The 25941-nt window shown below is 44.4% G+C and overlaps 3 protein-coding genes across 9 annotated transcripts in view; 1 reads left to right on the top strand and 2 right to left on the bottom strand.

The window, feature by feature from the left end:
* The first annotated feature begins 450 nt into the window (after positions 1-450).
* LOC6735239 (very long-chain specific acyl-CoA dehydrogenase, mitochondrial) lies at positions 451-2488 on the top strand. The gene has a single exon (XM_039292176.2). The coding sequence runs from the start codon at positions 526-528 to the stop codon at positions 2407-2409; it is 1884 nt and encodes a 627-aa protein (XP_039148110.1). The 5' UTR covers positions 451-525; the 3' UTR covers positions 2410-2488.
* Positions 2489-2730: 242 nt separating this feature from the next.
* On the bottom strand, positions 2731-5984 carry LOC6735240 (endophilin-B1). Of its 4 annotated transcripts, none has more exons than XM_016181579.3 (6): positions 5774-5984; positions 5116-5613; positions 4963-4998; positions 4693-4883; positions 4327-4531; positions 2731-3816 (listed from the first exon to the last, which is right to left on the bottom strand). In XM_016181579.3, the coding sequence occupies exons 1-6, from the start codon at positions 5849-5851 to the stop codon at positions 3688-3690; spliced, it is 1137 nt and encodes a 378-aa protein (XP_016028564.1). In that variant the 5' UTR covers positions 5852-5984; the 3' UTR covers positions 2731-3687. The 4 variants fall into 4 exon arrangements, with proteins under 4 accessions (XP_016028564.1, XP_016028563.1, XP_016028562.1 ...); XM_016181578.3 differs by lacking the exon at positions 4327-4531 and adding an exon at positions 3874-4114 and having other exon boundaries at positions 5774-5980; XM_016181577.2 differs by lacking the exon at positions 4963-4998.
* Positions 5985-6426: 442 nt separating this feature from the next.
* LOC6735241 (platelet binding protein GspB) overlaps positions 6427-25941 on the bottom strand; it is a 34855-nt gene continuing 15340 nt past the window's right edge. Inside the window, exons 2-16 of one of the 4 annotated variants that reach the window (XM_039292173.2) lie at positions 25717-25930; positions 23802-24424; positions 23438-23570; positions 23103-23311; positions 21220-22686; positions 14687-14982; positions 13712-13813; positions 13387-13653; positions 12873-12967; positions 11783-11830; positions 10566-10657; positions 9880-10072; positions 8287-8422; positions 8077-8217; positions 6427-8006 (exon numbers count right to left, since the gene is read on the bottom strand). In XM_039292173.2, the coding sequence (XP_039148107.1) occupies positions 7889-8006; positions 8077-8217; positions 8287-8422; positions 9880-10072; positions 10566-10657; positions 11783-11830; positions 12873-12967; positions 13387-13653; positions 13712-13813; positions 14687-14982; positions 21220-22686; positions 23103-23311; positions 23438-23570; positions 23802-24424; positions 25717-25930 (4134 nt within the window). In that variant the 3' untranslated portion in view covers positions 6427-7888. Of the gene's footprint in view, positions 8007-8076; positions 8218-8286; positions 8423-9879; positions 10073-10565; positions 10658-11782; positions 11831-12872; positions 12968-13386; positions 13654-13711; positions 13814-14686; positions 14983-20461; positions 20773-21219; positions 22687-23102; positions 23312-23437; positions 23571-23801; positions 24425-25716; positions 25931-25941 lie in introns of those variants that run through there. The other 3 variants (XM_039292174.2, XM_016181574.3, XM_016181575.3) reach the window with 3 other exon arrangements.

Consider the following 25941-nt stretch of genomic DNA (forward strand, 5'->3'; position numbering starts at 1 on the left):
TAAATGAATAATTAATTTCAATATACAGCAGGATAGATAATATTATTACTCCGAAACCATTTCTTTAATCTTCCGATTTACAGATGAATAAAGATTTATATTATCCAGATCGAGAAATCAATGATTTAAGTTAAGTTGAAAAACATTTTGTATCACCTCTGTATAACCTCATCATCATCATCATCAGTATCAAGAGATTTTAACACAAAATGATTTGAAGATGCTAAACGATTTTTGGATAGGTTCTATACAATACGACTCTCAAAAGCAGTAGCAGCTATCTAAAACTACTAATACGGCTAAACACACTCCCCCAGACACTTTTCGAAATTTAAAAAACTCTTCAAGAGATTTGGAAACCAACTGAATTGAAGATGCCAAACGATGAATACTCGGTGCTTCGAGAAAATATACCAAATTTGAACTGCGCAAGTCGCGGTGATGACGTCGTCGTGGGTGATCGGGAATGTGGGCACACTGTAGACTCTCGGTCCAAAGGGCGATTTACCAAACAATTTCGAAACTATGTGGAGGCACACGATCCAAAGTACCAGGTACCTGGCAGGAAATGCCTCGCTCTGCAGGCAAATAGCCACGCACAGTCCCAAGCTGGGGGCGGAAAGCAATCGCAGCAAGGAGAAGGCAAGTGAGAATGAGTCCTTTATGGCCAACATCTTCCGTGGGTCTCTGGTGTCGAGCCAAGTGTTCCCGTATCCGGATGTCCTGACCGCGGAGCAGAAGGAGCTGACCAACAGTCTGATAGATCCGTTCGAGCGTTTCTTCTCCGATGTCAATGACGCTGCCCGCAACGATGCCAACGCTAAAATAGATGACGCCACTTCGACGGCTCTGTGGGAGCTCGGGGCCTTCGGAATCCAAGTGCCATCTGATTTCGGTGGCCTCGGTCTGAACAATACCCAGTACGGCAGACTGTGTGCCATTGTGGGTGTCAACGATCTGGGACTGGGCATCACGATTGGCGCCCATCAGAGTATTGGATTCAAGGGAATACTGCTGTACGGCACCCCCGAGCAGAAGGAGAAGTACCTGCCCAAGGTGGCCGCCGAGCAGGTGTACGCTGCCTTTGCCCTTACGGAACCCAGCTCCGGATCTGATGCGGGTTCCATTCGATGCCGTGCCGTGAAGAGTGCCGATGGAAAGCATTACGTCCTAAATGGCTCGAAAATCTGGATTTCCAATGGCGGAATTGCCGAAATCATGACCGTTTTCGCACAGACTGAGCAGGTGGACCCGAAGACTGGCGAAAAGAAGGACAAGGTGACTGCTTTCATCGTTGAACGATCCTTCGGAGGTGTAACCAATGGACCACCAGAGAAGAAAATGGGCATCAAGGCATCGAACACGGCCGAAGTCTATTTCGAGGATGTAAAGATTCCAATTGAAAATGTGCTCGGCAAGGAAGGAGACGGATTCAAGGTTGCCATGAACATATTGAACAACGGTCGGTTCGGAATGGGCGCTACGCTATCGGGAACAATGAAGAAATGCATCGAACAGGCCACCGAGCATGCCAACAACCGAGTTCAGTTTGGTCAAAAACTAAAGAACTATGGATCCATCCAAGAGAAATTGGCCCAGATGAACATTCTGCAGTACGCCACGGAGTCGATGGCGTTCACTATTTCACAAAACATGGATGCCGGCAGCAAGGACTATCACTTGGAAGCCGCCATCTCGAAGATCTACGCTTCGGAAAGCGCGTGGTACGTTTGCGACGAGGCTATACAGATTCTGGGCGGCATGGGATACATGGTGGATACTGGACTAGAACGAGTCCTGCGTGACCTGCGCATTTTCCGCATATTCGAGGGCACCAATGACATTCTCCGGCTGTTCATTGCCCTGACTGGCATCCAATATGCGGGATCCCACCTCAAGGAACTGCAGCGCGCATTCAAGAATCCCTCGGCCAATTTGGGACTGATTTTCAAGGAGGCCTCCAGGCGGGCCGCCTCTACTGTCGGCTTGGGCGGCACCGATCTGAGTGGCCACGTAGTGTCTGAACTTTTACCCTATGCCAAAAAAACGGCCCATTGTATTGATCTTTTTGGACAATCGGTGGAAGAACTATTGCTGCGATACAACAAAAACATAGTTAACGAACAAATTTTGCTAACACGACTGGCAAATGCAGCCATTGATATTTATGCAATGGTTGTGACGCAATCACGATCATCCCGTGCAGTCACTCTGAATCTGCCAACTGCACAACACGAGCTCAACATGACCAAGGCACTCACTATTCAGGCATCTGATCGAGTGATTAAGAATCTACAGGCTGCCACATCCAGTCATCATAGGTCTCTCAATGAGAAGATTTCCACCATTGCCAAGACTACGCTGGAAAATGGCGGTGTGACTACGACTGGAATCTTGGATCAAAACTAGAACAATATACTTTTATACGAATTTTAAGCCCTTGATTGTTACCCTAGTATGAATGCCAATAAAGTCTTGTAAATAATAATCGCTGAAGTCTAAAGTTCACGTCGCTCACATTCGAAATCTCTCTAAACTGATTATGCACTATCATCGAACAAATGAGTAACAAATACTTGATCTATAACTGAACTCAGATAATAGAACTCTTGAAAACAAATCACCTCTATGCCTTTAAAGTAGAAAAGCTCACAAATATAATTTAAAGCACTTACCATCTCGATGGGATTTTCACAGCTGGACGGGCCATCTAATGAAATACAAAATAAATTGAACTTAATTTTGTTGTTTTAATTTTGATCATATATGTGTAATTATGTAGTATAGTTGGTGTTTGAAAATTCGCTTTTCATATTACAACTTTGTTTCTTTGCTGAAAACCTAAAAATCATCGTTGTTTACTTTTTAATTATTGTATTGTACGTTTTCAACAAAATTTATCTGTTAATTTTTAGCTATCAAGCGCCTTGGTGTTTCAGAGTTTTTGTCTTAAATGTAACAAGCAATATTCATTTAATTGACTTTCAAAAATTGCACGAAAAATTTGGTAACATAATAATTGCAGCAGGAAGTATTAAATATATTAGATAATAGTCGGAAACGCCTTCGCTGAATATATAGATAATAGGATTAACAATTTCATACTTACGTTTACAATTATAGGATATATAGTAAAGCACAGAGAATTTCGCTTGTTAACTAAGATATTGACAAACATAACACATATATAATACTTTGTCGAGTGTAGAGAAGCTTAATAAAACAGCACTTTCTCTTTAGATATGCGATTAGATTTAACAATCATAATGTTCGGAATTGCATAAATTTACATGTATAACTTGACGGTTATTCAGGCAGCCAGAATGCGTATTTGATTACTGCGTGATCTGTGCAACGGAGTAGCGTAGCTTTTTGGGCAAGGATCAGGTTATGATTATCACCGAAGGCTAATCTACAATGCTTTTACTAACCAACACGCTCATGTATGTATGTATATGCCTTGTATATATTTATGTATGTATATTCTAATAAATTATTGTACTCTCTTGCTAGTGCCAAATGCCGCTTTGGCCGCATCTTATAATTGTCCAATTGCCGTTCCTTTCTCTCGATCGTGTCTGCTTCCTTATCGTATGAGTATTGCCGTACTTGGAGTATTTTCTTGTTCATTAATTTTGCTTGAGATTATTGAATGATTGATTATTGCTGAACAAATTGCTGGAGGGCTTAGAGGGTGACGTCGTGCTCTTCGTCGAGCATTTCAACAAATGCGCGTGGCACCAGACCCTTCAACAGACCCTGTTTTCCGTACATGTAATCCTCGTTTACTGGTGAGCATTCCGTCACGAAGATCACCTGAAAAATGAGTTATATATAAGCAATGCTTGGGATAATGTTTATCCATTACTTTACCTCATTTGCGCTCAAATTAAGCTCGGTGTGATCCTTGGCGTCATAGGAGCAAAGGACGCGTGCTCTCTGCATCTGATCCGTGCTGACGTGCATGGGCTGATTGGGCTTGTGGCCGGTGGCAGCCATATTGGCAGAGTGATTGTTGCCGGGACCACGGGCTGCGGCTCCGGACGATATGTTGGACTTGCTGGCACTGGCCTCGTTCACGTCGAGCGGAATGTATGGCGTGGGGCCTCCCAAGCTGATGGAAGATGCAGAGTTTAATGAGTTTTTGATTCGATTTGATTGCGGGCTCTAAATGGAGAGATGAACTGCTGAAACCTGACTGTATAAGGTGCAACAACTACCGATAACAGCAACCTATCTAGTACGTATGATTTAAAATTAAATGCTAATGTTAACTGGCATGGAATCCGATTCGATATTAAGATCACAATAACAACACTCCTAAACTGTGGAGACGGCTGTCGTATCGAATTCTATGTGAAAGTCTTCGAGCAGATTCGTAAGCGACTTGTCCAAATCGGGATCTGGATCGCTATCTAGGGCTATCCCCCCCAATGAATCGGAATCACAAGAATGCATCGACACCGAGCTGGGAGGCCCACAATCAACGTCTTCGCTATTGATGCGCAGGCGTGGCTTGGGATGCTGCATTCTGTAAGACCACAAGCACATATCATAACGCACAGTGAGACCACCAGAAGGGACCACGGGTTTTATCAAGGATGGGACATGGTGTTTTGGTGTGCAAGAAAAGATTCGTTTGGTGCCTACGCGTAAGTCACAGCCATCCTTTATCGGTCGCCTACTACTTACTTGGCTAGCTCACGCTGCAACTGCTCCATGACATCGCCGCACTGTTTGTAGTAGCGCACTTGCGTCTGGATGAAGGCGTGCAAGTGGCGCAAGTGAGATGCCTGCGATGTGCTGATCCCGTCCAGCAGCAGCTTGGTAATCTCCGCCTGCCGGTCGAACTCGGCCTGAGCCACGCGCAAGTCCCGCTCCGCCTAGAAAAAATCGCAATTAGACATTGGCTTATTGATTAGCCATAAATCTAGAGCGCGAGCTCGGTCAAGGTTTTGATACCTGTTCCAAGACGGCCTCTGGCGAGATGCCATCTTTCTATACATTCCGGGCAGCAGAGGGCAGAAAAAGACCGTAAGTGAAAAAGCCATTACGAAACCCAATCAATCATACCCCCTTGTAATAAGGAAACCCCATCTAATCCCACCCACTTACCGATTGCTGACCCAGCATGCTGCGCGCTTTCTTCACCCTGTTCTTGCAGGCGTCCAGATCCAGGCGCTTGGTCTCCAGGATGCCGCGCTCCTTGCCAATTGTCTTCATTTCGCCGTCTAGGAACTTGCGCAACGGCTGTGTGAAGCAAATGCCCGAGGTGGCAATAAAGTCGTGCTCGCACTGGCCCAGTTTCTGTTCCGCCTGGCCGACCTTGATCAGAGCCTGACCATAGGGTAGATCCTGCCCGAAATCGCCCCCAGCCTCGATCATGTCCAGAGCCAGGTGCTCTAGGTTGCTCAGCCTTTTGGGCTTCGACTTTTCGATCTTTTCGAAGATGAAGTCTTCGACCCGGTTCTGGGGATTGGGTATCAGCACCGACTCTGTGTCGCGCACTATCTTCTCCGTCCATGTCTTGGTCACATCAGCCCGCTCGGCGAGATTCTGGAAGTGCAAGTCGTACTCGGTGCGCTCCGTGGTGCCCAGTTTCTCCTCCGTGAGCTGAAAAGGTCATTGCAAACGATGGAGACCCGTTGAAAAGGGCAAAGAATCAACGAAAGTGCTTGAGTTCGGCTTGAGGGACATTAGCCATTTGCCCAACCACCGAAAGTTCACCACCACCCGCTTTTTTTCAGCCACCCAAATTCATTGATTTATTCACCTGCACCACTCGTGATATCGTGCTGCCCGCCTCCTTCACCAGGTTCTTCACATTGAAATTCGGCAGATTTATATTCATTTTTGCCGAGAGGTTTGCCAACTAACACTTCTGCTGATAAAGTTTAAATTTAAATTCCGCTACACAGCCCAATTTGTTTGTATTTATTTCCTCTAATTCGTAGTGTGACCCATCGTTTCTCCATGGAATATACCAAATATACCGAATAATCCCAACTCAACCAGAGTTCCAATTGGAAATACTAATATTGAATATAACGTAAGCTTATATTCATTTTTAATTTATCATAGCTTTTTCTTCTTCATGTAAACGGTAAAAGGAGGTCTACTTCTGTTAAGCCAATGCCACGACTAGATAACAGTAGATAACAAGATAGCTGGCTGTTAGTAAATACATACATACAAACTATGTTAACTAACAGTTTCAGAAAGTCAAGGGTGGTGAGTATCTATATAGTAACGAAAGCTACTATGGCAAGCTTCAAAAATGTGAGCATTTGTATATTAAAATAGTCAATTAATCATAATAATGAAAATGACCATTTTTCAACATTCAAACTAATTTTGACTTACCCTGTTTAAGGACCATGTACCTTTTATTGGAACCCACAAAATAAAACACAATTTGGAAAACAGTTAAATTGAACTTTTCACATTTAATACACACTCATTAGACATATATTATCGGAGCGGAAAAATTAAAACATGCATTCAATTGATAACTTTTCAACACTCTGCTGCTTCTTACATTTATGGCTGACTTTCGCTTTTCCTTATACAAGGTATGACAATCTGTGCAAAATCGAGTGTGCTTTTATCACTTTCCTATATAGTTTTCGGCTCGAATTCATATTCATTCATGTTGAGCGAGAATAATACACAGAGTTCTGGACAAAAATCAATTACAGCTAAATGTATATATTTTAACTATCTGGTATAGATCGGATATCTTACACACATGTTTAGGATGCACGTATTATTTTTGGGTTTCCTTGAATGTTCCAAATCCGTTAAATTCCATTGTGCTGCAATTGTTGGTGATTATAATACTTAATGGACATTTATAATACATTTAATGGACATCTAGATAGTTATGGAATGGTTGTGTGTTTTGCCCTACACTACTAGTGTTCACATTAATAGTTAAAAATCTACAAATTCTCTATCCGACCTCAATATTTGATACAGCAGGTCGCATTGCAGACGTTAACAAAATGGTTTTGCTTAGGCTCTTGATTTAGTGGACCTTGTGTAAAATCACATATTGCATTAATGTAAAACTACGCTGACATGAACCTAAAAGTAGCCCTTGTGTGTAAATCTAGTGTTTCTTGCGTATTTCTGTTATCTTTGATTAATTTTGAAATGGTCCCGACTAACTTGAGAAACCTAGGGCGTGCGGATTGTGGGTGCACGATGGGCTTCTTTGTTTTAAAAAAATGTTTTGGTTAACAATTACGGCATAATCCCTAGGTCTATTTAAGCAAAATTGCACAATGTGGTTAATATAATTTCTGGTTCGCAATCGATCAATTAAATTATGAACTTTTAATCCAATCAACATTCAAGTGAATATTTATGCAATTTCAAAATGCGATTCAATGCCATTACAAATGTATAACTACACGTATATAATTAACAATAAGTTTCATTCGGCGGCCAAGCGCCATATCTTCAAAAAATCAGTACAATTGGTATTCATTCGTCGACGAACAAGGGTAAAATATTATTTTCTCTTTTTAAAAATTATTGCTTTTTTATTTGGATTCCTTTGTATTTCAATTTCTTTCAATCAAGAATATAACTAATTTATTCCAGTCGCCGTACGGCAACGAGCATTCAAAATTATCCCAACTCATGCTTAGAGGAAAACGAAAAGCATAAAAAACCAATTACAAATAATAGTTTTATATTTAGACAAACTATATACAATGATTAATGGAGGAAGTGACTAGCGTAAATTAAGGCTAAAATTATACACAATATGTACAGTTGGGAATAATACCCCCGGTTGTAGTCGAGTCTGTTTCTTCTTTAACTTAGGATCTTGCATACTCTATAGGAAACTTGTGGGTTACACTTTGGATAATCTCTGTGCTTAGAGTACATGCAGATTCTCGCAGCTCTTCGACTTGGAGTCCCGAGTCCACACACGGCCCAAAAGGCCCTTGACTTTCAGGCTGGTGGAGGTCCTTGATCCACGGTATTTGCGGGGACTGCAAAAGAGTAGGGTGCATCAGCATTACTGCCTGATTCTGATGGCCTGTCGGCGTGGCGATGACTCACCTGCTTTGGGCACTGCCCGGGGGCGTGGCCACCGCCTCCCCCAGCGGACCCAGCGGGGTATTGGCATTCAGGCATCCGGCATTCAGTGGCGAGCAGGCGCGTCTCTTTGACTTTCGAATCGAACGCTTTCGGAAAAGATCCCTGTGGCAAGAAACATAATAACCATAAGTAAATAAAATTAAGAATATTTCTGAATAGCTCTCGACGAACCTGGACTTTTCGGGATTCTCCAGCTTGAGCCTTATCTGTGATAACAGACCCACCAGCAGCTCGTCCACGTTGTGATTAATGCCCACCGACGTCTCGATGAATTTACAATCGTAGGCGGTGGCCATGGCCTTGCCCTCTGTAATGAAAAGCACGATGGAGAGGTTAAGTGAAAATGTGTGGAAATTATGGCCAAAAGCATCACATTCAAGCTTAGTTGGCCGCCCATCATCCCAGTTAATCAAATCGAATGGCCTCGCTTAGTTAACTCGGAGTTGGTCGTAAAACCTCATTCTGGGCTGGGATTTGTATCTAAACATGATGCGGGGACTCCTCATCCCAACCGTCACGTCTTGTCCACAGATGTGTACACAACTCGTAAAATCTGAAGCATCAAAGTTCGGTACACCATGCGTATGGTGACCCTCCTGGTGCAAATTTTATGACAGGCTCACATTTTTATTAACAATGTGACGAAAGTTACATATATATTTATTTGTATATGTACTTTTCGGTTCGTTTTATTAGAGTTTGATAGGCAGGCCAGCCTTTTCCTGGGCGCTTAAAGACTTAAGCTCTTAACCTTCCGATTTTCGATTACAGATTAAATAGGATCCTAATTAAAGGTAAACAAAAGTTTTGCACCATCGGGCAATATTTACCCCAATTGAATAATTAGTGCGTCACTACAATCATTAAGTATGCCAAAAAGTTAAGAGGTGGAAATGGAAAACACATTAAATTTTCAAAAGGTTTGTTTAGAGTCTGTGGAGTGGCAGAATCACCTGTGACGCACTAACGTTTTATTCATATTTTTCCAATCAGCGTGACAATGTATAGATTTATGAATATATCTTTTATCCAGACGTTTCTGGGCCAAGCGCTCATTTTATTATTGCCAGAGGCATACAAAATTCTATAAATACTTTATGAAATTAGGGCGTCGCATTAGGTGGACAGGAACTCTCCGCCCAAATTCAAGATTGTGGGTTGGAAGTGGGGTAGTGGGTAGTGGGTGGCGAATGGAGGTCCTGTTGTCGCCCTGTTTACAACAATAGGCTTATGGGCCTTAAACCTTGAGCGGAACACATGCCACACGGGACGAAATGTAATCAATTTTGCGCTGAAACAATTTCCCTCCACTGCCATTTCACTGGCAGAACTGAGGAACCCTTCCAGCCACCACCCACCCCTACTTTCATAATAACAAACGTAATTTAACGGAAAATATTGAATTACTTAGATGAAAGCGCCCGAGTTACCTTGGTCTTAAAGGGAATCTGATATAAAAGTCAAGTGAAAGCACTTGAGTAGACAAAAAGGACCCCCGAAACTGGCGACCTTCAATGGGGGTGGAGAATCACCTCCACTTAAGATTCCGGCTGTTTGGGTAGGCGAACCGCCGGATGACTTCCGCTTGGCAAACTCTTCAGCTGACCCTCCAGTTTATACACTCCAACTATATCGCTATATATATATACTCGTATATCTATTCGTAACAGACCCAATCGAGCGCACTTTCCAGTGTTAATGGGGGCGGGGGGAGCACCGAAATCCTCCCACACATATTTATTAGCATTATAACATGTCGCTTACCTTCAGAGGTGACCAGTCGACTCCTGGCCAGGTCGGCCTTGTTCGATACCAGGATGACTGCCTTCTGGGCGATGTTCTGATTGGTCCAGAGCACCTGCAGCACCTGCTCCGCCACGCTGAAGCTGCTCCTGTCCGCGGCCGAATAGATGACGCAGTAACCGTGCGGATCGTAGTTGGTCAGGCACTCATCCGGCTGTGAAAGGATGGAGAAATGGCGGTGACACCGAGGTGACATTGAGTGAGGTTGAGGGCTTTGCCAAAGTGTGATTTCCCGCTTCTGTGTGGGTAAGTTGATGGCCGTGCATGCTAATGGCATTATGAAATGTCACAGATAGAGTGCAGGGCGCCGGATGGATGAGCAGGTATGTATGTATATATATAATAGCACTGGTCACAATAATGGCAACAAGGCTTTGGAGGCTGCATAATGGGTGTTTCGAAAGCACCTAAGTCCATTAGAGAACCAATTTGTTTAAAGTGCGTGTGCATGTGAGGGCACTATGAAAAGCACTTGCATTTTATGCAAATATATAGAAATATTTTGAAAAAAAAAACAATGTGTTTAAATATTTAAAATTTATTTCCATTTAAAAATATATTGCTCGTAAATTATGCATTCCCCTGCGTTATTGTGACCACTGTCCCATACCCTTGAGAGGATGATGAGTGTTTTGAAAGGTACTTACAGTCATTTCGGTGTATCCATGGTCGATGAATATCAGCTCGGACTCTTCGCCACTGAGTAATACTGAAACGGCCTTCTCGCCGGACTCATCATCTGCACACACATATTGAGGGAGAAAATCGAGGTTAGCACCGATGTATTAGCATGTGCGCCAAACTATAGCTTAAGTTCGATAGCTCAAATGTCAAGCAATGAAATGATTTACAACATCTATTCTCGAAAGTGCAGAAACAAAGAGTATGTGCATGTTTTAGTCGGGTGTTGGTGTGATGGGCTTATCTACAAGTGTCGTCCACTACATGCGAGTATCGAGTATTTGGGTATCCATTAGCCAAGTTGAATGAACACAGCTTCGGGGATTCACCGGAAGTCCACACCGGACTGCCCCGAAATGTATGCTAATGTATGGGAAATTAAATTGGCCCCAACAAGTATGCAACGAAATGGGCGCAACATGGACTGGGCGAAAAACCCCGTCGTCTGACCAAATAGTTAGTGAAAGTGAGAGAAAGGTGGTGGCTGGGTATATGCGACTTTGTTTGTGTGATGGGACTGAGTGTTTTCTCAATTATTATTCATTTAATGGGCTCTGTGTTTGCCTCTTTTTTAATTAAAAATGCTATAGCTACAGTTGAAGCTGTGGCATTTATAGTTTTGAATATATGGCACGACCATTATTTCATTCCCATCCCCAGGTGGCAATCAATAATTGCAGCCAGAACGCGAGGCCCGGCGTATCATTAATTAAATTTCATTAGTTGTGTTTGTGATGTGCATAATCATTTCAATATCGAATGCCTGCCCTCAAGGCTGCCGCCCATCGACTGGCTGGCCATAAATCACAAGCGAAACAATGGCCGCATTCAATTGACAATCGATTGTGGAGCGGTCTACGGGACTATATATTATATGCGCTATATATTGGCTAGGTGGTGTTATATTTCTTTTTTTGGTTTTTCGAGGGGGGGAGTGTTCTAACTTCCGGGGCGTGGCTAGTGGGCGGGACCAGGTGTGTTTCGGAGTTTTTTATTAGCTTTCAAGCGCAGGGCTAATGCAATTGTGGATTAAGTGTTTGGCTAGTTTGTTGAGTTTGGTTAATTTTATTGGAGAGTCGAAAAGCGTTTCATTTAGGTGTATAGAGATATTTGGATAAATATTAAGGAGTAGCATAATTAACAAGGTTAATAATTATATTGTTCAGTTGCTGGTTGCTTTTACCGTCGGCGGCTTTTTCAATTAGAATGCGTATATCACAGTTGCCTAGATCTGATTACAACCACGATTTGTTGTTGTATGTACAAAGATGTTGTTGTTAATTCGGTTGTTGTTGTTGAGTTTTTCGAGTTTTGTAGGGTCAGTTTGAGACATTGAGTTGATATGATTGGTTGATATTCGGAATGGAGAGAAACAGAACAAATTATCATTGCTTTATAAAACAGTATGATACAATTGCGGATTTTCGTTATGAGGTTTTGTGTGTTGGATAAGCATTTACACTGGGACCGTTTGCTATACATTTGTATATATCTTAAGGAATTTGGATTTGATCACAACACAAAAGATCGTTAAATATCGCACTAAAAATTTCCAACTAAGCGACGAACGACAAATTTATTTCCATTTAATTTTTCCATTCGCTGCCAACATTTATTGTTTTATGAATATTTTTTCCCATATTTCTTTTGTGCCAATAGAAATGTTTATTCGAATCTTTTCATTGACTCCCAGGCAAAGAATGAAACAGTTTTCCGCGGACGTTTCCATTCCTTTCCAGAGTCGCAAAAACCCAAAAAAGATCCGAATTTATTTTCATTGCAGCAGCGTTTGTTATGCTTTATGCCAATTTGTGTTGACCCATCGGGCGGTGGCAATAGCTCGGCGCTATCATAAAACGCCCAAAGCAAACGAAACCAAACAAAAAGCGGGGAGTACGAGCACAGAGCTATGGAATATAAACTTTCCGAACACGGAATCATAAAAAGCCATGTGATACGGGGGCAAACAGACGGCACAGACACAGAGCAACGAAATCAGAAACAAATATAATAGCCAGCATAAGACAACATAATACAGCCAGGCAGCTACGACATCGACTAGGAAAACGGAGGTAGTGCCAACAAATGAATTATGAAATAATATCAAGTAAAGCCAAAGCACTCGCTCACAACCAGCAGACAGACATGGGATGACACGGTGGGATACAGGGGTTACTGGGGGCTATGCAGTGCTCTTGGGTGGAATGGAATCCGGAATACGGAATAGGGAATCCGGATGCAAGCATCTCCGGAGGGGCATGCTGCTAACTCACCGATGCTCGTGTCGTAGGCGTGCAGGTACTCCGACGTCATGAACTGCGAGACGAGCGAACTCTTGCCCACCGCAGGACCTCCCAGCATCAGGACCCTGGAATGGGGAATAAGAAAGCGGAGAAAGCCAATTAGTCACCCTCTTTATGTTACTATTATCCTAAGCGATCGAAGTCGATTGGCTCTTGTTTCTATTGTTATTTTAATGCTAATGAGCTGACTCTTGACCTTTTGATTTTCCCATTGAATTTTGTTTTCAAAAGGTTATAGGGTAAGGCATTTAAATATAAGCCCGACTTTCTGGTTGATGTATATATTCTGATTTACAATTTACGTTTAATTGTGCGGCATTGACTAATGGCATGTATCTGATTCAGAATGAAACCCACAATTTGTTATGGCAAATAATATTTATTACCAATCTCAGTTTTCCCATTTAATTAAAGCCGTAGTAGTCTTACAAAAAGTTTGCGAAATCAAAAATATGTAATAGCTTTCCCCGTAAAACGGACTCACCTGTAGGGACCGTTGCCCGGATTGGATGTGCTGCTCTCCCTGCTGGAAGCCAGCGAAGTTCGGGCGGATACGGATGCGGGGGCGGACAGCTGCTGCTGGGTGGTCAGGTGCTCCGTGCTGGAGTTGGAACTGGCCACGCTGTTGTTGGAGCGACTGCGACGGCTCTTGAGGGAATCACCGCGATTTACCACACCCTTGCCGGTGATCGAGAAGTGACGCAGTCTGTAGTACTCCTCCTCTACTCCTGTATTCGGCATGGAAGCCACCCTAAATCCCAGAGTAATTTGTTATAACCATACAGACTTAACCGGTGTGGGTCACCCACCTGGATCTCTGCTGGGGCAGACACAGTTGATTTGGCCTTCCGGATGCTCTGCTGCCGGGCATCTTGACCGATTGTGAGCGGCTGTGATGTGGTGAGCCATATCTGAAATTCGAACATGGTTGACCTTGTTAGTACCAAAAACCAAACTAGAAATGCGAGTCCTCTATGCACATCCTCATGTTCTGTCAGTCGGGGTTAAAAAGGGGAGAAGTCAACGGCATACCAGTTGTAACCAAACTGCAGTTGACAGCGGTTTAATGGAGATCAAGATATGCATTTCTTACCCGATGCCGCCACCAACAGTCGGCTCACTGGGTTCACCTGCCATGTCCTTGGAAACTGTGAATGCCATCAGGCCAAAGGACATATGCATAGTGTTCTTGGGCGTCGATGCGAACTAACCACAAGCCAGAAATTGCAAAATATTGATAATTCTAGTGCCCAATCTCTTGAACAGACCGAAAACTAATGAAATGCATTTCAATGCAATGCAGCATCGTTTGTGGAAATTTAAAATATTTAAAATCCCATTTATGACAATCAAATGCAGGAACTGCGTCCACGAGCAAGTCCGAAATGTTTGTTTATCCACTGATTTTCAACAGAAACAAAAACGGAAAAAAACTTTGCAAACCGGCAACAGGTCGTATGAGTAATTTGAAAAGTTATGAGCCCATCATGGATTTTTCTCATTCGTTTTTTCCCATCGCCAGTTTGTTGCAATGCAAAACGGCTGGCAGGTGAAGGCTATAAAAGTGGTCCTCCGTTTTTTGTTTGTTTTTGTCTTTTTTTCGTTTGTCCGTTTGGCCATTTAAAATTTGATTGCTTTGGTCCGAGCATTTTTACGAGAGTCTTAAAAATCGATTGGCATTCAATCGGAAATTAAATCTCCGGCCGGACCATAAAACGTAATCCGTCAAAGGTCAGGTCGGTTGCTAAATAGAAGGAGCGGGAGGATCGCCCCAGCTTACGTACCGCATCTCAAAATCGCGCAGCTCCTCAATGGTGAGCGTGTTGGTCACATCCAGCAGCTGCCTCATGTTCTCGTCCCGCTTGTGTTGTTGTTGCTGCTGCTGCTGCTGCTGCTGCTGGAGACTGTGATGATTGTGGGCGTGGTTCTGGTTGTGGTGATGCAAGTGGGTCGGCGGATGGGCCAGCTGCTGGGAGTTGCGCTTGCGAGCCACCAGCTCCTTGCCCTGCTCCACGCTGATGAAGTCCCCCTCGTTCTTGATTAGCAGCGTCTCGACTGTATTGTCCAGACTTAACGAGGGCTATAAAAGGGGGAGAAAAAAAAGCGATAAGAAAATGTAAAGAGCGTAGAAGAAACATCAAAAAGGAAAGGGTGACTGTCGGAAGTATCGTTGATTGTTAAGCGGATTGCTGCTTTTTCCAATTGAATCGCAACTACTCGACCAAGTGCTCATGCCCCGATGACTTATTTCATTGCCACCATGGGCTTATGAATTTGTAGTAGTGCCACTCTGCCACTCGCCAAGGATTCGCCACTCTTCAAGGGTTTTTCCCAGCGATTTTAAAAAACTTTTTGCTTTATCTACACCTTGAACAGGTGTTCTGACAGCCCATGCAAAAGTCGGGAAAATTCCGTAAGCCTCTACATTGCGTGTCTGCAGTTGCAAATTCAAATAGTTACCGGCGTTCGTGCCGAGGTGAATTTCCACTGCCGCAAATTTATGTTTTGCCTTCGGTTAACTGGCCAAGGATTATTGACCAGAATTGTACTTGGCTAATAGGGCCTAATGTAACCCCTAATAAGCTACTACTACAAGCCCAATTTTCCTGACAGATAATGGCCTTCGTTACTAACTTTTAAATCGGCGTTCGCCAAAATCAGTAATTGGAAATAACTAACTTTCTACATAACATACAAATCCAATTCGAAGTTGAATTTATATAGAATAGTTGTTTATATAATTTAAATACCATTAAATAACAATGAGAAATCCCCTTGCAATTGCAATGTTCATATTTATTGAAAACCTTTATTGTAATCTGTAAATATACCATTCCTATTGTTTTTTAATTGGTATACATATTTCTCTGTTGTAGAAACAAATTAGAGCTTGTACTTTCTGGAAAACAAACCAAATTATTTAAATCTTTCAAGTGCTGCAAACAAATAACTGACAATAAACCTCTATCAAAGTTCGGCTTTAAATTTGTGTGTTTCTTGGGCAGAAAACAAATGACTGGCAGTCAGGTAAATTAAACCAGAATTTACGCAGACAGAAATGCTTGCACCATAAATTACACCAGCACTCGCAAAATATACATATATTTCGCAAAAGTCTACCTGAGAGCAGCGCACACCCACCCACCCGTATGGGCACATTTATTTATTCAGCAAATGCCCAAATTAATTTGTGTATTTTATTGGCAGGCATGACAGTAGGGAAAAAGGAAAAAGTTCGCCTGCATTTCCACCACAAGCGCTAATTAATAATGTGAGAATGTGTGTGCGTGTGTGAGGGGGGCGCTAATGATTCCGCCCACTAAAGGATCTCGATTTCACAGCTCCTCCTATTTAGACCTTCCCACACTCGCATCATGTCTTTCAAGTGGCCAACGGCGAAACTTTTTGGCAATACCAACCCAGGGGAGCAATTCGATGGCGCCGAAAGGGGATGCGACACTTTCGCTGATGACGAAACCAACCGAGAAAGTCCCCAACATCGCACAAGCAGTGACGCGTTACACGCGGCGTATGAGTAATATTGCGTTGGACATGCTGCTATGACGCTGCTCTTTTTCATCTTGGCTGCCATTTCCCATTTTCCCCATTACACAAACGCCGAAAATAGTTTTTCTTGCATCGCTTAGTGCGTTGGTTCTTTTTTGTTTTCTTTTTTCTCGATTATTTTTAGCATTGCATTGGGGGGAAAAAGTTGCTACATACACCCCAGAGTTCCCGAAAAAACGAAAAAGTAAAGAAGTGCGATGAAGAACAGAACTTCTAGGGTAGCATTTAAAGGGATATGATTGCAGGCGGTTTAAAAGTTTCCCAACATTTATTTTTTTGGTATCCTGTTTCATTTTAAATAGTTTGCATTTAATATTGGTAGCTTCTATAGCTCGTGTCAGCTTTAAGTGACAACAAACCATTTAAGTAGCTTCAACACTGCTCATTTTAAGGTAAGTTGAAAGTAAGAACCATTTGTTTTTAAGATTCGTGGGTAACCACAAGTCATATTCCCATTTTAATCATTTTTCCCAGGGAATATTCTTATAGATTCCATGCTGATGCTATGCAGTAGTACTACGCAGCGCTTTTGTATATCCAACCGTTCCACAATTGGCTATTAAAAAGCAAACCGACTCGAGGTGTTAAGAAAATGTGTAGCGCTCCCCGAAAAAACAGGCAAATAAAATGTTGGGAATTCGAATTTCGAATCGAGTGAAAGCGAGGCATCCATGCCCAAAAGAATTGGATTGTCAAAGACACAGTCTACGTGCAGAGTGGCAGGAATCGATGGCAGATTGGCTGAATTCAATAAACTTTCGTGGAGAAAACCAAGACGAGAAAACCAGAAACAATTGAACAGACTGGAATGCAATTAGATTCGGTTTTGTTTATGGAAAATGCAAACAGAAATTGTTATCAAGCTCGCAGACTTAGCTGTGCAGATTGTTCGCATAGATTATAATTGATATTACACGAGCTGCCAGTACTCATTTCACACCCCATCGACTTGCAAGCTCTTCCAATTTTGGCATCGCTTAAAAATACATTTAGTTTGGCAAGTATGTATTGAAAATAATCGCGCGCCATGCATGCAAATCACTTTTCATGTTTTTGTTTCATTTTTACGCCGCTCTGTGTTCAATCGCCTGTGAAATCCGGCTGAAAAGAGCCAGCGGTCGGGGGTTGGCCAGGTTTTCTGGCTATTTTCATGCCGCACGAATATTAAAAATAAATTGGTAAACTCGGAGAAGCTGATGTGGGGTCCGGCCGAAGTGGAAAACATATCATTACCGGAGGCAGACGCTGTTTAAATTGCGATTTTCCAAACACCATAATTTTCACGCCGCACACTAATCATGATGTTGGCCGAAATGAAAGTGTCTGCAATGTGATGGACTGTTTTTCCCCCCAAAATCCAAGTAAAACATTTCTCATAAGGGGGTTTTCTTTTCCTGAAACTGTGCACGCTTCTGACAGCTGAGCAAGGAAGTGCAAAGTGCAGCATCTGAGGTTATTTACCTGCAGCAAACTATTTGCGCTGCTGGGAAATGTTTCCGCGAACGATTACTTTTGGTATGTTTGGCATATGCACAATAACAAGAGCAGAACGCTCACATATCTATATCTCCTTGTTGCTGTTTATTTATAGCAAAGGTTTATTTATGGCTGTGCTGCAGAAAGTGCAGTTGCAGATGCAGATGCAGACGCAGCTGCAGATGCTGATGCAGCAAATGCAGTAGTAGCCTTCGCCAAACCGAATGGGGTCAATGAATTTGCCATCAATGTAGAAGGATGAAAGCGGGCCCAGGTGTGCGGGGGCGGTTCATAAATCAACTAATTAATGTCACTTTATACGGCAATTGGCCTCGAGCAGAATGGCAGAGAACAGCCTACTGAATCTGCCCAGAGACACAGTGCCCTCAAAAAGAGGTAGGAAAAAGAAGGAGGATGATTATGAAGTAGCTGCAGGGGTCACCGAGTATCAGAGGCATCAAGTGGCCGAATTAAGTAGCCGACCCGTTGGCAATTATCAAGTATACGCAGCGTCCAGCTGCGAGGAAAGTTTAGGTCTGGTCGGGCATTGACCAATTACTGGGTTCAAATCGCAGTGCTAAGGTTGAGGTGAACCTAATCGAGTCCGTGACCACAAGCAAGTGGCGAATGTTTGGCCAAAAGCGCGCTATAATTAGCAACATTGGATATGGATTTTCGGCCCTGGCAGAGTCAATAGCCGTTTTTCCCATTTATCATTTATCAATGATCGGCAAAATTCTGCCGATATCCAACAACTAAAAGAGTGAATGGCCGCGGCGCTAAGTGAAAGTGCCAAGAAATGCTGGGGAAACTGACCTTTGAAGGCTGCGGCAGCGAAGTAATGGCCAATTAACGTGTGTAGTTGGGTGATACAAATAATAGGTAATTAGTTGTGCTCAGTCTTTGTAGTTTAATTTCATTGCTTTGGGTGATTGTGGTGGAAATATAAGGTCCAGCAAGGACAAACCTTTAGCGATTTATGGCATCGAAGGCCAACGAGCGGCAAATGCATTCTCTCACACATTTGCCTGAAATCAAAGGAAGCCATTCGACCACTCAATGTAAAATCAATAGGAAACAACAACCAACAATGGGAAAAACTGGGGAAACATGTTTGCGTTTCTGTCGATGTTTACTTTGAAGGTGGAAATGGCATGGGGGGTGGGAAAGGGGATTAGACAACCTCCAAACGCCACCCGCCACCCACAAGGCTGCAATCGCCAGCCAAGTGCGTGCCTGCTAATAATTCGCCAAAGGAGCGCACAAGGTGAGCTGGTAAACTGAATCGAAGGAGGTGAATTGGTAGATAAATCGCCAGGTATCGCTGGGACGCATGCAATTTATGTAGATTTATACGTCTCGATGCCCACTCACGCACACCCCGAATCCAGCTGCACCTTATGGAGGCAATCGATCTCCGCGAGAAACAATTACACTTTACACCTGATTGAAGGTTGGGCCACTAAATAATGGAGGATGCGCCTCGCCTGGTTCTCGGGAAAATCTCCACTCCGCACATCGTTTCTTATGGCTTGTTTCGGATGGAAAATTCAATTGAATGGTACATTATACTCTTCCTGCCAGTATGCTGTACACATACATATTTATATCTGTTGTTGTTTTTCTTTTGCACCAGGAAATGCCTTCGCGCTGAACATCTATAATCTATCTGAATCTGTATTTGTATCTGTATCTATATATGTATATGCACTGCTCCAACACGCCCAGCGATTCTCTCTTTATGCATAATGGGCAAAAGTTCGAGGAATAAAATGCTAACTCACTGCCGTTTACAATGAAAGCGTTAAATAAACTCGAACAGATAGATAATCTATATCTATGTATTTGTTTGTCTGGGCCTGCGACACGTTCCCGCCCCTTTTCGCCACCACTTTGGCGGCCTTTGCTTTCATGTTTTTATGATCCGATGTGGGCAAGTAAATAAATAAGGCGCAAACAACCTGCGATCTGCTTGGGACTCTCTATAAACTGGGCAACTGGGTCCCTCTCGTTCCGTTGTGGTAGTTTATTTTGACATCTGTCATCGCGGAGATGTTCGGAATAATAAAGAATATCCCCCATATTTCGCTGTCACTTGCAACATTTTAATTATTTACGACAAAATTCATTGTGGGTCAGCAACTCATTTACTGAAGCGGCGATTGTGTCGCAATATCATCCATAAGTGGGTGTCCACATTGATAACAAGCTACCCGAATTCCGATCTATGCAGGAATTCATCCATAACCACTATCATGGACCCAAGCAAAGCGGAGCGGTATGGAATGGAAATTTATGGCCAAATTGACGTCATTGTTACTCGATAAATCTCGCATTTCGCATATCGGCTGTTCGATGGATCATTGCTTCAACTTGATATCTTATCAACTGAAGGCTTATTGATTCCACCCCCTACTAGTTGTTGGCTCATTAGCTAAATCAATCAAGCGGCAGCGTTGGGGATTTTGTGGCGCATAGGCAATATAGTTACAAGATATATTTAGTTACATAGTTACCTCCTTGTAGCGCTTGGAAAGACTGCGGCAGATGCGCTTGTAGAAGGGCGCCATATTACACTAATTCACCGAATTTATATACTTTGGAATAGGAAACTTCGTTGTCAATTGTTTAGGGGATTTATTATCCTTTGTATAGCGTTGTATGTCCGTAAGGCACCGCGTTTACATAGCTAACACAAACAGGTTGGCACTTAACAACACGATATCTGTAGATAATAATACTTCAATATGATTTCTCGCGTTTCCGCTGCTTTAATGGCGATGCTTTGCTTTCGGATGGCTCTCTATAACTGACGAGATCGGTGGCGCGCGCCCCTTTTTATTAGCTGTGAAAATCAAACGAGAGAGAGAGAGCAGCAGAGAGCAAAAGTGGGAGTGGGTGTGAGAGCGCAGACAAAGCGGTGCGATATACGGAAAATGGATAATGGGGAGCGGAATTGCATTGGAGACCCCACAAGGGAGCAAATTGAAGCTGGAGAGATGGACAAAGAGAGCTTCCGTTATCTGTATGTCCCTATAGATGTGCTCGAAAGACATTATCAATAGAACCGGCCCATAAATCAATAAGAACTCATTATCTGCGAGCGACTCACATTGGAAAATTTCCTGGGAACTGGTACTATACAACCAGGTACTATCCTTAGTAAGAAATCAATGCGCATCATTGATAATATTTATAGAACAAGATCGGTAGAGTGAAAATCAATCCCTCTCGATCCTGATAAATTCAATATTCGCCTCTTTGGTGAACTCACCTGCTGAACGACGATGGTGGCACGTGGCTGCTTGCAGACGGCAGCTGCCTCCAGGGGATTGGCGGTCACATTGATGGGTCCATTGCCAGCTGCTGTTCCGCTGCGATCCTCCGTCTGGATGTAGAAGTGCTCCTCCTTTTGATGGCGCTGCTTCTTCTTGAAGGATCTCCGGCGAGCGGAGTCCGTGGGACTGACGGCGGACTCGCTGCCCGGACTGGGCATCTTGTGATGAAGATTTAACAGGGAACCGGATCCGGATCCGGACACGGAGCCATGCTTGGGCGGGATCTGCTCAAACTTGCTAGCAATGTCCTCGAACTTGTTTAGCTCGGCGTAGGAGTGATCGCTGGGCGAGGAGGAGGACTTGGCCTGGGGATAGAAGGCATCCGACTGCGGCACGTACTGCTGGTTCTCCCGGATGGTTGTGTGGATCACCGAATCCGGCCGGATGCGCTTGGAGTTCTTGCGCGATGGCGGCCGATCCCGCTCCCAGTCGCGCTGCTCCTGGTAATGCTGCTGCAGTTGCTCCTGGTGGCTCAATCGCGAGTATTGCTGGAAGATGTCTGCTCCGGATTTTCGCTCATACACGGAACAGTTTTCCGCCTCCGAATCACTGCTGTTGCTGGCCGTCGTGGAGCTCGGAGCAAAGCATTCCCGTTGGATGCGCTCGTAGTCCAGAGCTTCCCGATCGAAGGGAAACATAGTTCCAGGACCGGTGGCTTCCCGTAAGCATCGTTCGCTGCTGCCACTCGAGGAACTGGAGGAGTACTTTCGCTGCTGCGACGATGGGGATAGTTGGTGTGGCGGAATGTTCTGCGATTGTCGCTGTTTTTGTTTCCCGGAACTTCCGAAAAAATTCGCATCCTTCATGGTGGGCGGTGCCGAGCTGACCTTGGATATGGCGCCCGTGGAGGCAATGGGCGTGGTCCTCCGCTTCTCCCGCTTAGGACTGGCCCGGCGACTGTGCGAGGGCGACACGCTGGGCGAGATGTGGTTGGGGTCACGCTCCCGGGGCCTCAGCTTCTTGCTGCGATTGCCAATGCTGTCGCCGCTGCGCTCGTCATCCTCTTCATCGCCTTCACTGGCGGCCATAACTCCATTTCCTCCAACCCCGGATCCAGATCCTCCTCCTCCTCCCACTCCTGCTCCAGATCCTGTTCCTTTTCCAGAGCCCACTCCGGCATCTTTTGCCGACTCATTACCATAGTTCTTGAAGGAAAAGTGACTAGTGGACTTTTCGCTGCTGCGCGCCGACTTTGGTGACTGCGGGGGATCGAAGGTAAAGTGCTCCCGGACTCGAGTGGGCGGTGGAGCCGTACTGGGCTCCCGCTCCTTGCGTTCCCGGCGCTCCTCCTGTCGCTGGCTACCCGGCGAGTGACCGCCCGTCGGGTGGCGTCGCTGCGAGGAGAGAAGTGGCGTGGTGGAGGACGGCTCGCCGGTCAGGATGGACAAGCAGGACTCCTGGCTCTGCAAGGAAACGTAATAACACCATAAGGCCAATATTCTCTTAAGTAATAAATAAAATCTAAGGTTCCCTTATGACTGATTAACTGCCGGGTAAATTTATGGAAATGCACTAGCAGTTAACTGCTTATATGACTATGAAAGAACTCTTCAAAGTGGATATTCATGTTCAAGTCACTGAAGCAATCAATTGTTTTTAAGGGCGTCAGGGTTACATAAATCTTAAAAACGTTTAAATTGTTACAAGCGCCTCATACACATTTTCCAATTTCAAGAACTCCAAACGAAACGAAACCAATTCGGACTTTAAGAAGGAATAAGGACCCATTTCTGGGCACAAGTGAATAATCTCATGATTCAGTTGCGAAAATGGTTGTTCTCCAGGCGAATTTAATCCGGAATTAAATTCCGACTCGTACCTCGACGCTGTCCTGAAGATTCATGTCGGGCCTGGGCGGATACCTCGAACAGCTCGTTAGTTCCAGTTCAGTGGCGCCGCGTCCATTGGCGCCTCCTCTGCCGCCACCCATGCCGCCGAATCCCTCGTGCTCCGAATCGATGTGGACGGCGGTGAGCAGTGGTTCCTCCAGCGAACTGAAGAGCGGCTCGCTGGGACCCGAGTTGTCACCTGGCGAAGGAAACGAAAGAAGGAATAGCAGAAGGCGCGGACCAGATTGATTAGTTGATTAATTAATTCGGCCGCACGAGGACATCAATCAAGCAATCAGATCGGGATATATGTGAAGCAACTCACCCATGTCCAGGGAGTCGCACGTCTCCGAGGTATCCGTGTGGGTCACATTCGTGATGAGCGTGCAGGCCGAGTCAGTGGACGTGTTAATGGTGGTGTCCGGAATCGAGGCTGATGAGGTGCCCATCACCACCAGCTGCAAGGGGATTACAGAAATTACTTCTGGTCTGTTGCTTTTTAGCACTTTTAAAAAGGAATAAATGTAAAAAGCTCGTGGTAATCTCTGCCAATTTGTTTCTTTAAAGCCAGGCTAACATAAAACAGAGTGTCTGTTTTAAATGAATGCAAATGGCATAGAAACTAGTGCTTCTGTGCACTTGGATCGTTAAGATACACAGATACACTATAGTTTATTGTATATATCTACCTTTGGCACTCCTCCTGCAGTCGTCATATTGTGCATGGGTCCACCAACGGAGTTGTGATAGGCACTGGACACCGGATTTAGAGGTAGTCCATTCAGAGGAGTCGACGACGTGGTCGAGGCATTGATCTTGTTCTTGATGCTGCGTCCGCTCTTGAAATATAAACGACGCAGAGCAGTGGCAGCCGAGGAGCCGGACGCACTGAATCCATCGTTGTCGGAGCCGCTGGAGTTGCTGCCGCCGGAGAAGAGACTGGAACCGTTTAGCTGTGCTGCCGCCCTGGTTGCCGTCGGAGTTGATGGCTTGGATCTGGACACATTGCATGGTAAGGAAGAGGCATTCGATAGCCTCCTGGTGGCACCGGGATGGGGTGACTGCGATTGGGACTGGGATTGGGATTGCGACTGGGCGGGTGATGCGGCTCGAGGAGCTTGCGGTGTCTTGTCACTCCTTCCACCCGATGTTTGTCCCAATGCCAAGGCCATCATCGCTGCCGATCGGGTGCTCATATAGCCAGCCGGTGGCTTGGTCTTTCCGGTGTTGGAGCTGGAGTTGGAGGTGCTTCTGGTGCTGCTATTGTTGTTGTGGTTACCCTGTGCGGCATGAGCCAGAGATGCCGTCATGGCTGTGGGAAGAGGGGATTAAGGGTCAGCTGGTTATTTACGTTAAGAGACATTTGCGGTTTTCTTTCTAGCTTTTAGTTTCCCATTGCGGTTGCTTTATATGGTTTTGCACACATAAACACAAATGGCTGTTTGCTAACTAAAAACCATATATACAAACTGGTTTCATATATCCTTCCTAAACTTTAAATGCAATTAAAACTTCTTTGATTAAAGTATGATACACCTGTACTTTTCGAATAACAAATACCACAATTTCTGAAATAAATGCAGTTCAAACGACAGCTAATAGCTGCAAACTACACTCCACCTCCGACAATCCATAGTTCGCTCCTAAATCAACAAATAAAATCGATTGACTATAGCGTGACATGGCCACCTTATTCGTCGATGGCTCACATGTTGCGCCATTAAGTGAGTCAACCCCAAAACGGGGGGTAACTGAGCTCCGTTCTCCGGGGATTTTCCCGGGCCACAAGCGCGGGAACGGGCGAGAGATTTTCGCACGTAAACGTGGCGAACTTTTCGTGGAAAAACAAAGCACACAATCAAACAGCGCTGAGATAATAATCATCAAATAATCGAATTCCATTCCACAATTAATTGTGCGGACGACAGAATATCCCGGCCATCTCACTCCCCTAATTGTGGTTGTTTACCAAGGCACACTCAAAGAGATTCCCCATAAGGTTGCTTTCCCCCTTGCCATCGCCATCTCACCCATATCCGGCATATAGTCCACTCCATGGGCGACTGTCGCCGGAGGTCAGGGAACTCGAGGCGCAAAAAGAGGTCGACTGCGACGAAGAGTTTGGCCCAGAATTTGCGAAAAGTTTGACAGGCCCGGAAATTATACGGGCAGGGCCATTTGCATGTTGCCATTGTACATTATTTACACAAATGTCGCGAAAACTATGTCAACTATCAGCCATCAGGCCACAAATCTTACCCGACACGCAGAAAAAAAAGAGGGTTTGAGTTGATGGAAATGTTCTCGGAATTGAAACACTCATTTTCGATGCAAATAATACAAAATGCTATTTCGAAAGAAAATGAGAACATCCTTTTTTTAATTGATTTATTGGATGCCTATTTATGTTAATATTTATAGACCAACTAAACCGTTTACCAAAAGTTCTACCATAGTATGTCTCAAACATGCAGCATTGATTTTGCTTAACACCCACTTTGAGACACCTTTGTAATTAGTTTTGCAACCCAAGTGATTTAAAAGCCAATTACGTGAAAGTAAATTTTTAATTCAATTTCCATTGAGACGTGTGCGTGCACCCACCTCTGGCTCCTCGGCTCCTGGTAGTTGCAGATCCTCCTGGTCCTGCTCCTGGTGCGGTGATGGTGCTGCTGGCGGTGCTATCGGCGGCGGTGCTGGTGGAGGCGGAGGAGGAGGCTGAAGTGGGCGGCGATGTTATAGGCCCCGCGAGGGCGGGGTGGGGCGTTGGGCTGCTGGTCTCGCGGAAGATGGGGGAGCCGGGGACATAGCGGTCGGGCTGTAAGCAAG

This window comes from Drosophila simulans, chromosome 2R, assembly GCF_016746395.2.
Source record: "Drosophila simulans strain w501 chromosome 2R, Prin_Dsim_3.1, whole genome shotgun sequence".
Classification (NCBI taxonomy): Eukaryota; Metazoa; Arthropoda; class Insecta; order Diptera; family Drosophilidae; genus Drosophila; species Drosophila simulans.

Excerpts from the sequence above, each read along its gene's own strand:
- LOC6735239 (XM_039292176.2), top strand. The coding sequence starts at position 526 with ATGTGGAGGCACACGATCCAAAGTACCAGGTACCTGGCAGGAAATGCC.
- LOC6735240 (XM_016181578.3), bottom strand. The coding sequence starts at position 5,851 with ATGAATATAAATCTGCCGAATTTCAATGTGAAGAACCTGGTGAAGGAG. Across the intron at positions 4,115-4,692 it reads TTGCAGCGTGAGCTAGCCAA|CTTGGGAGGCCCCACGCCAT; the intron begins GTAAGTAGTAGG and ends ATCTTCCATCAG. Across the intron at positions 3,817-3,873 it reads TTAATTTGAGCGCAAATGAG|GTGATCTTCGTGACGGAATG; the intron begins GTAAAGTAATGG and ends CTCATTTTTCAG.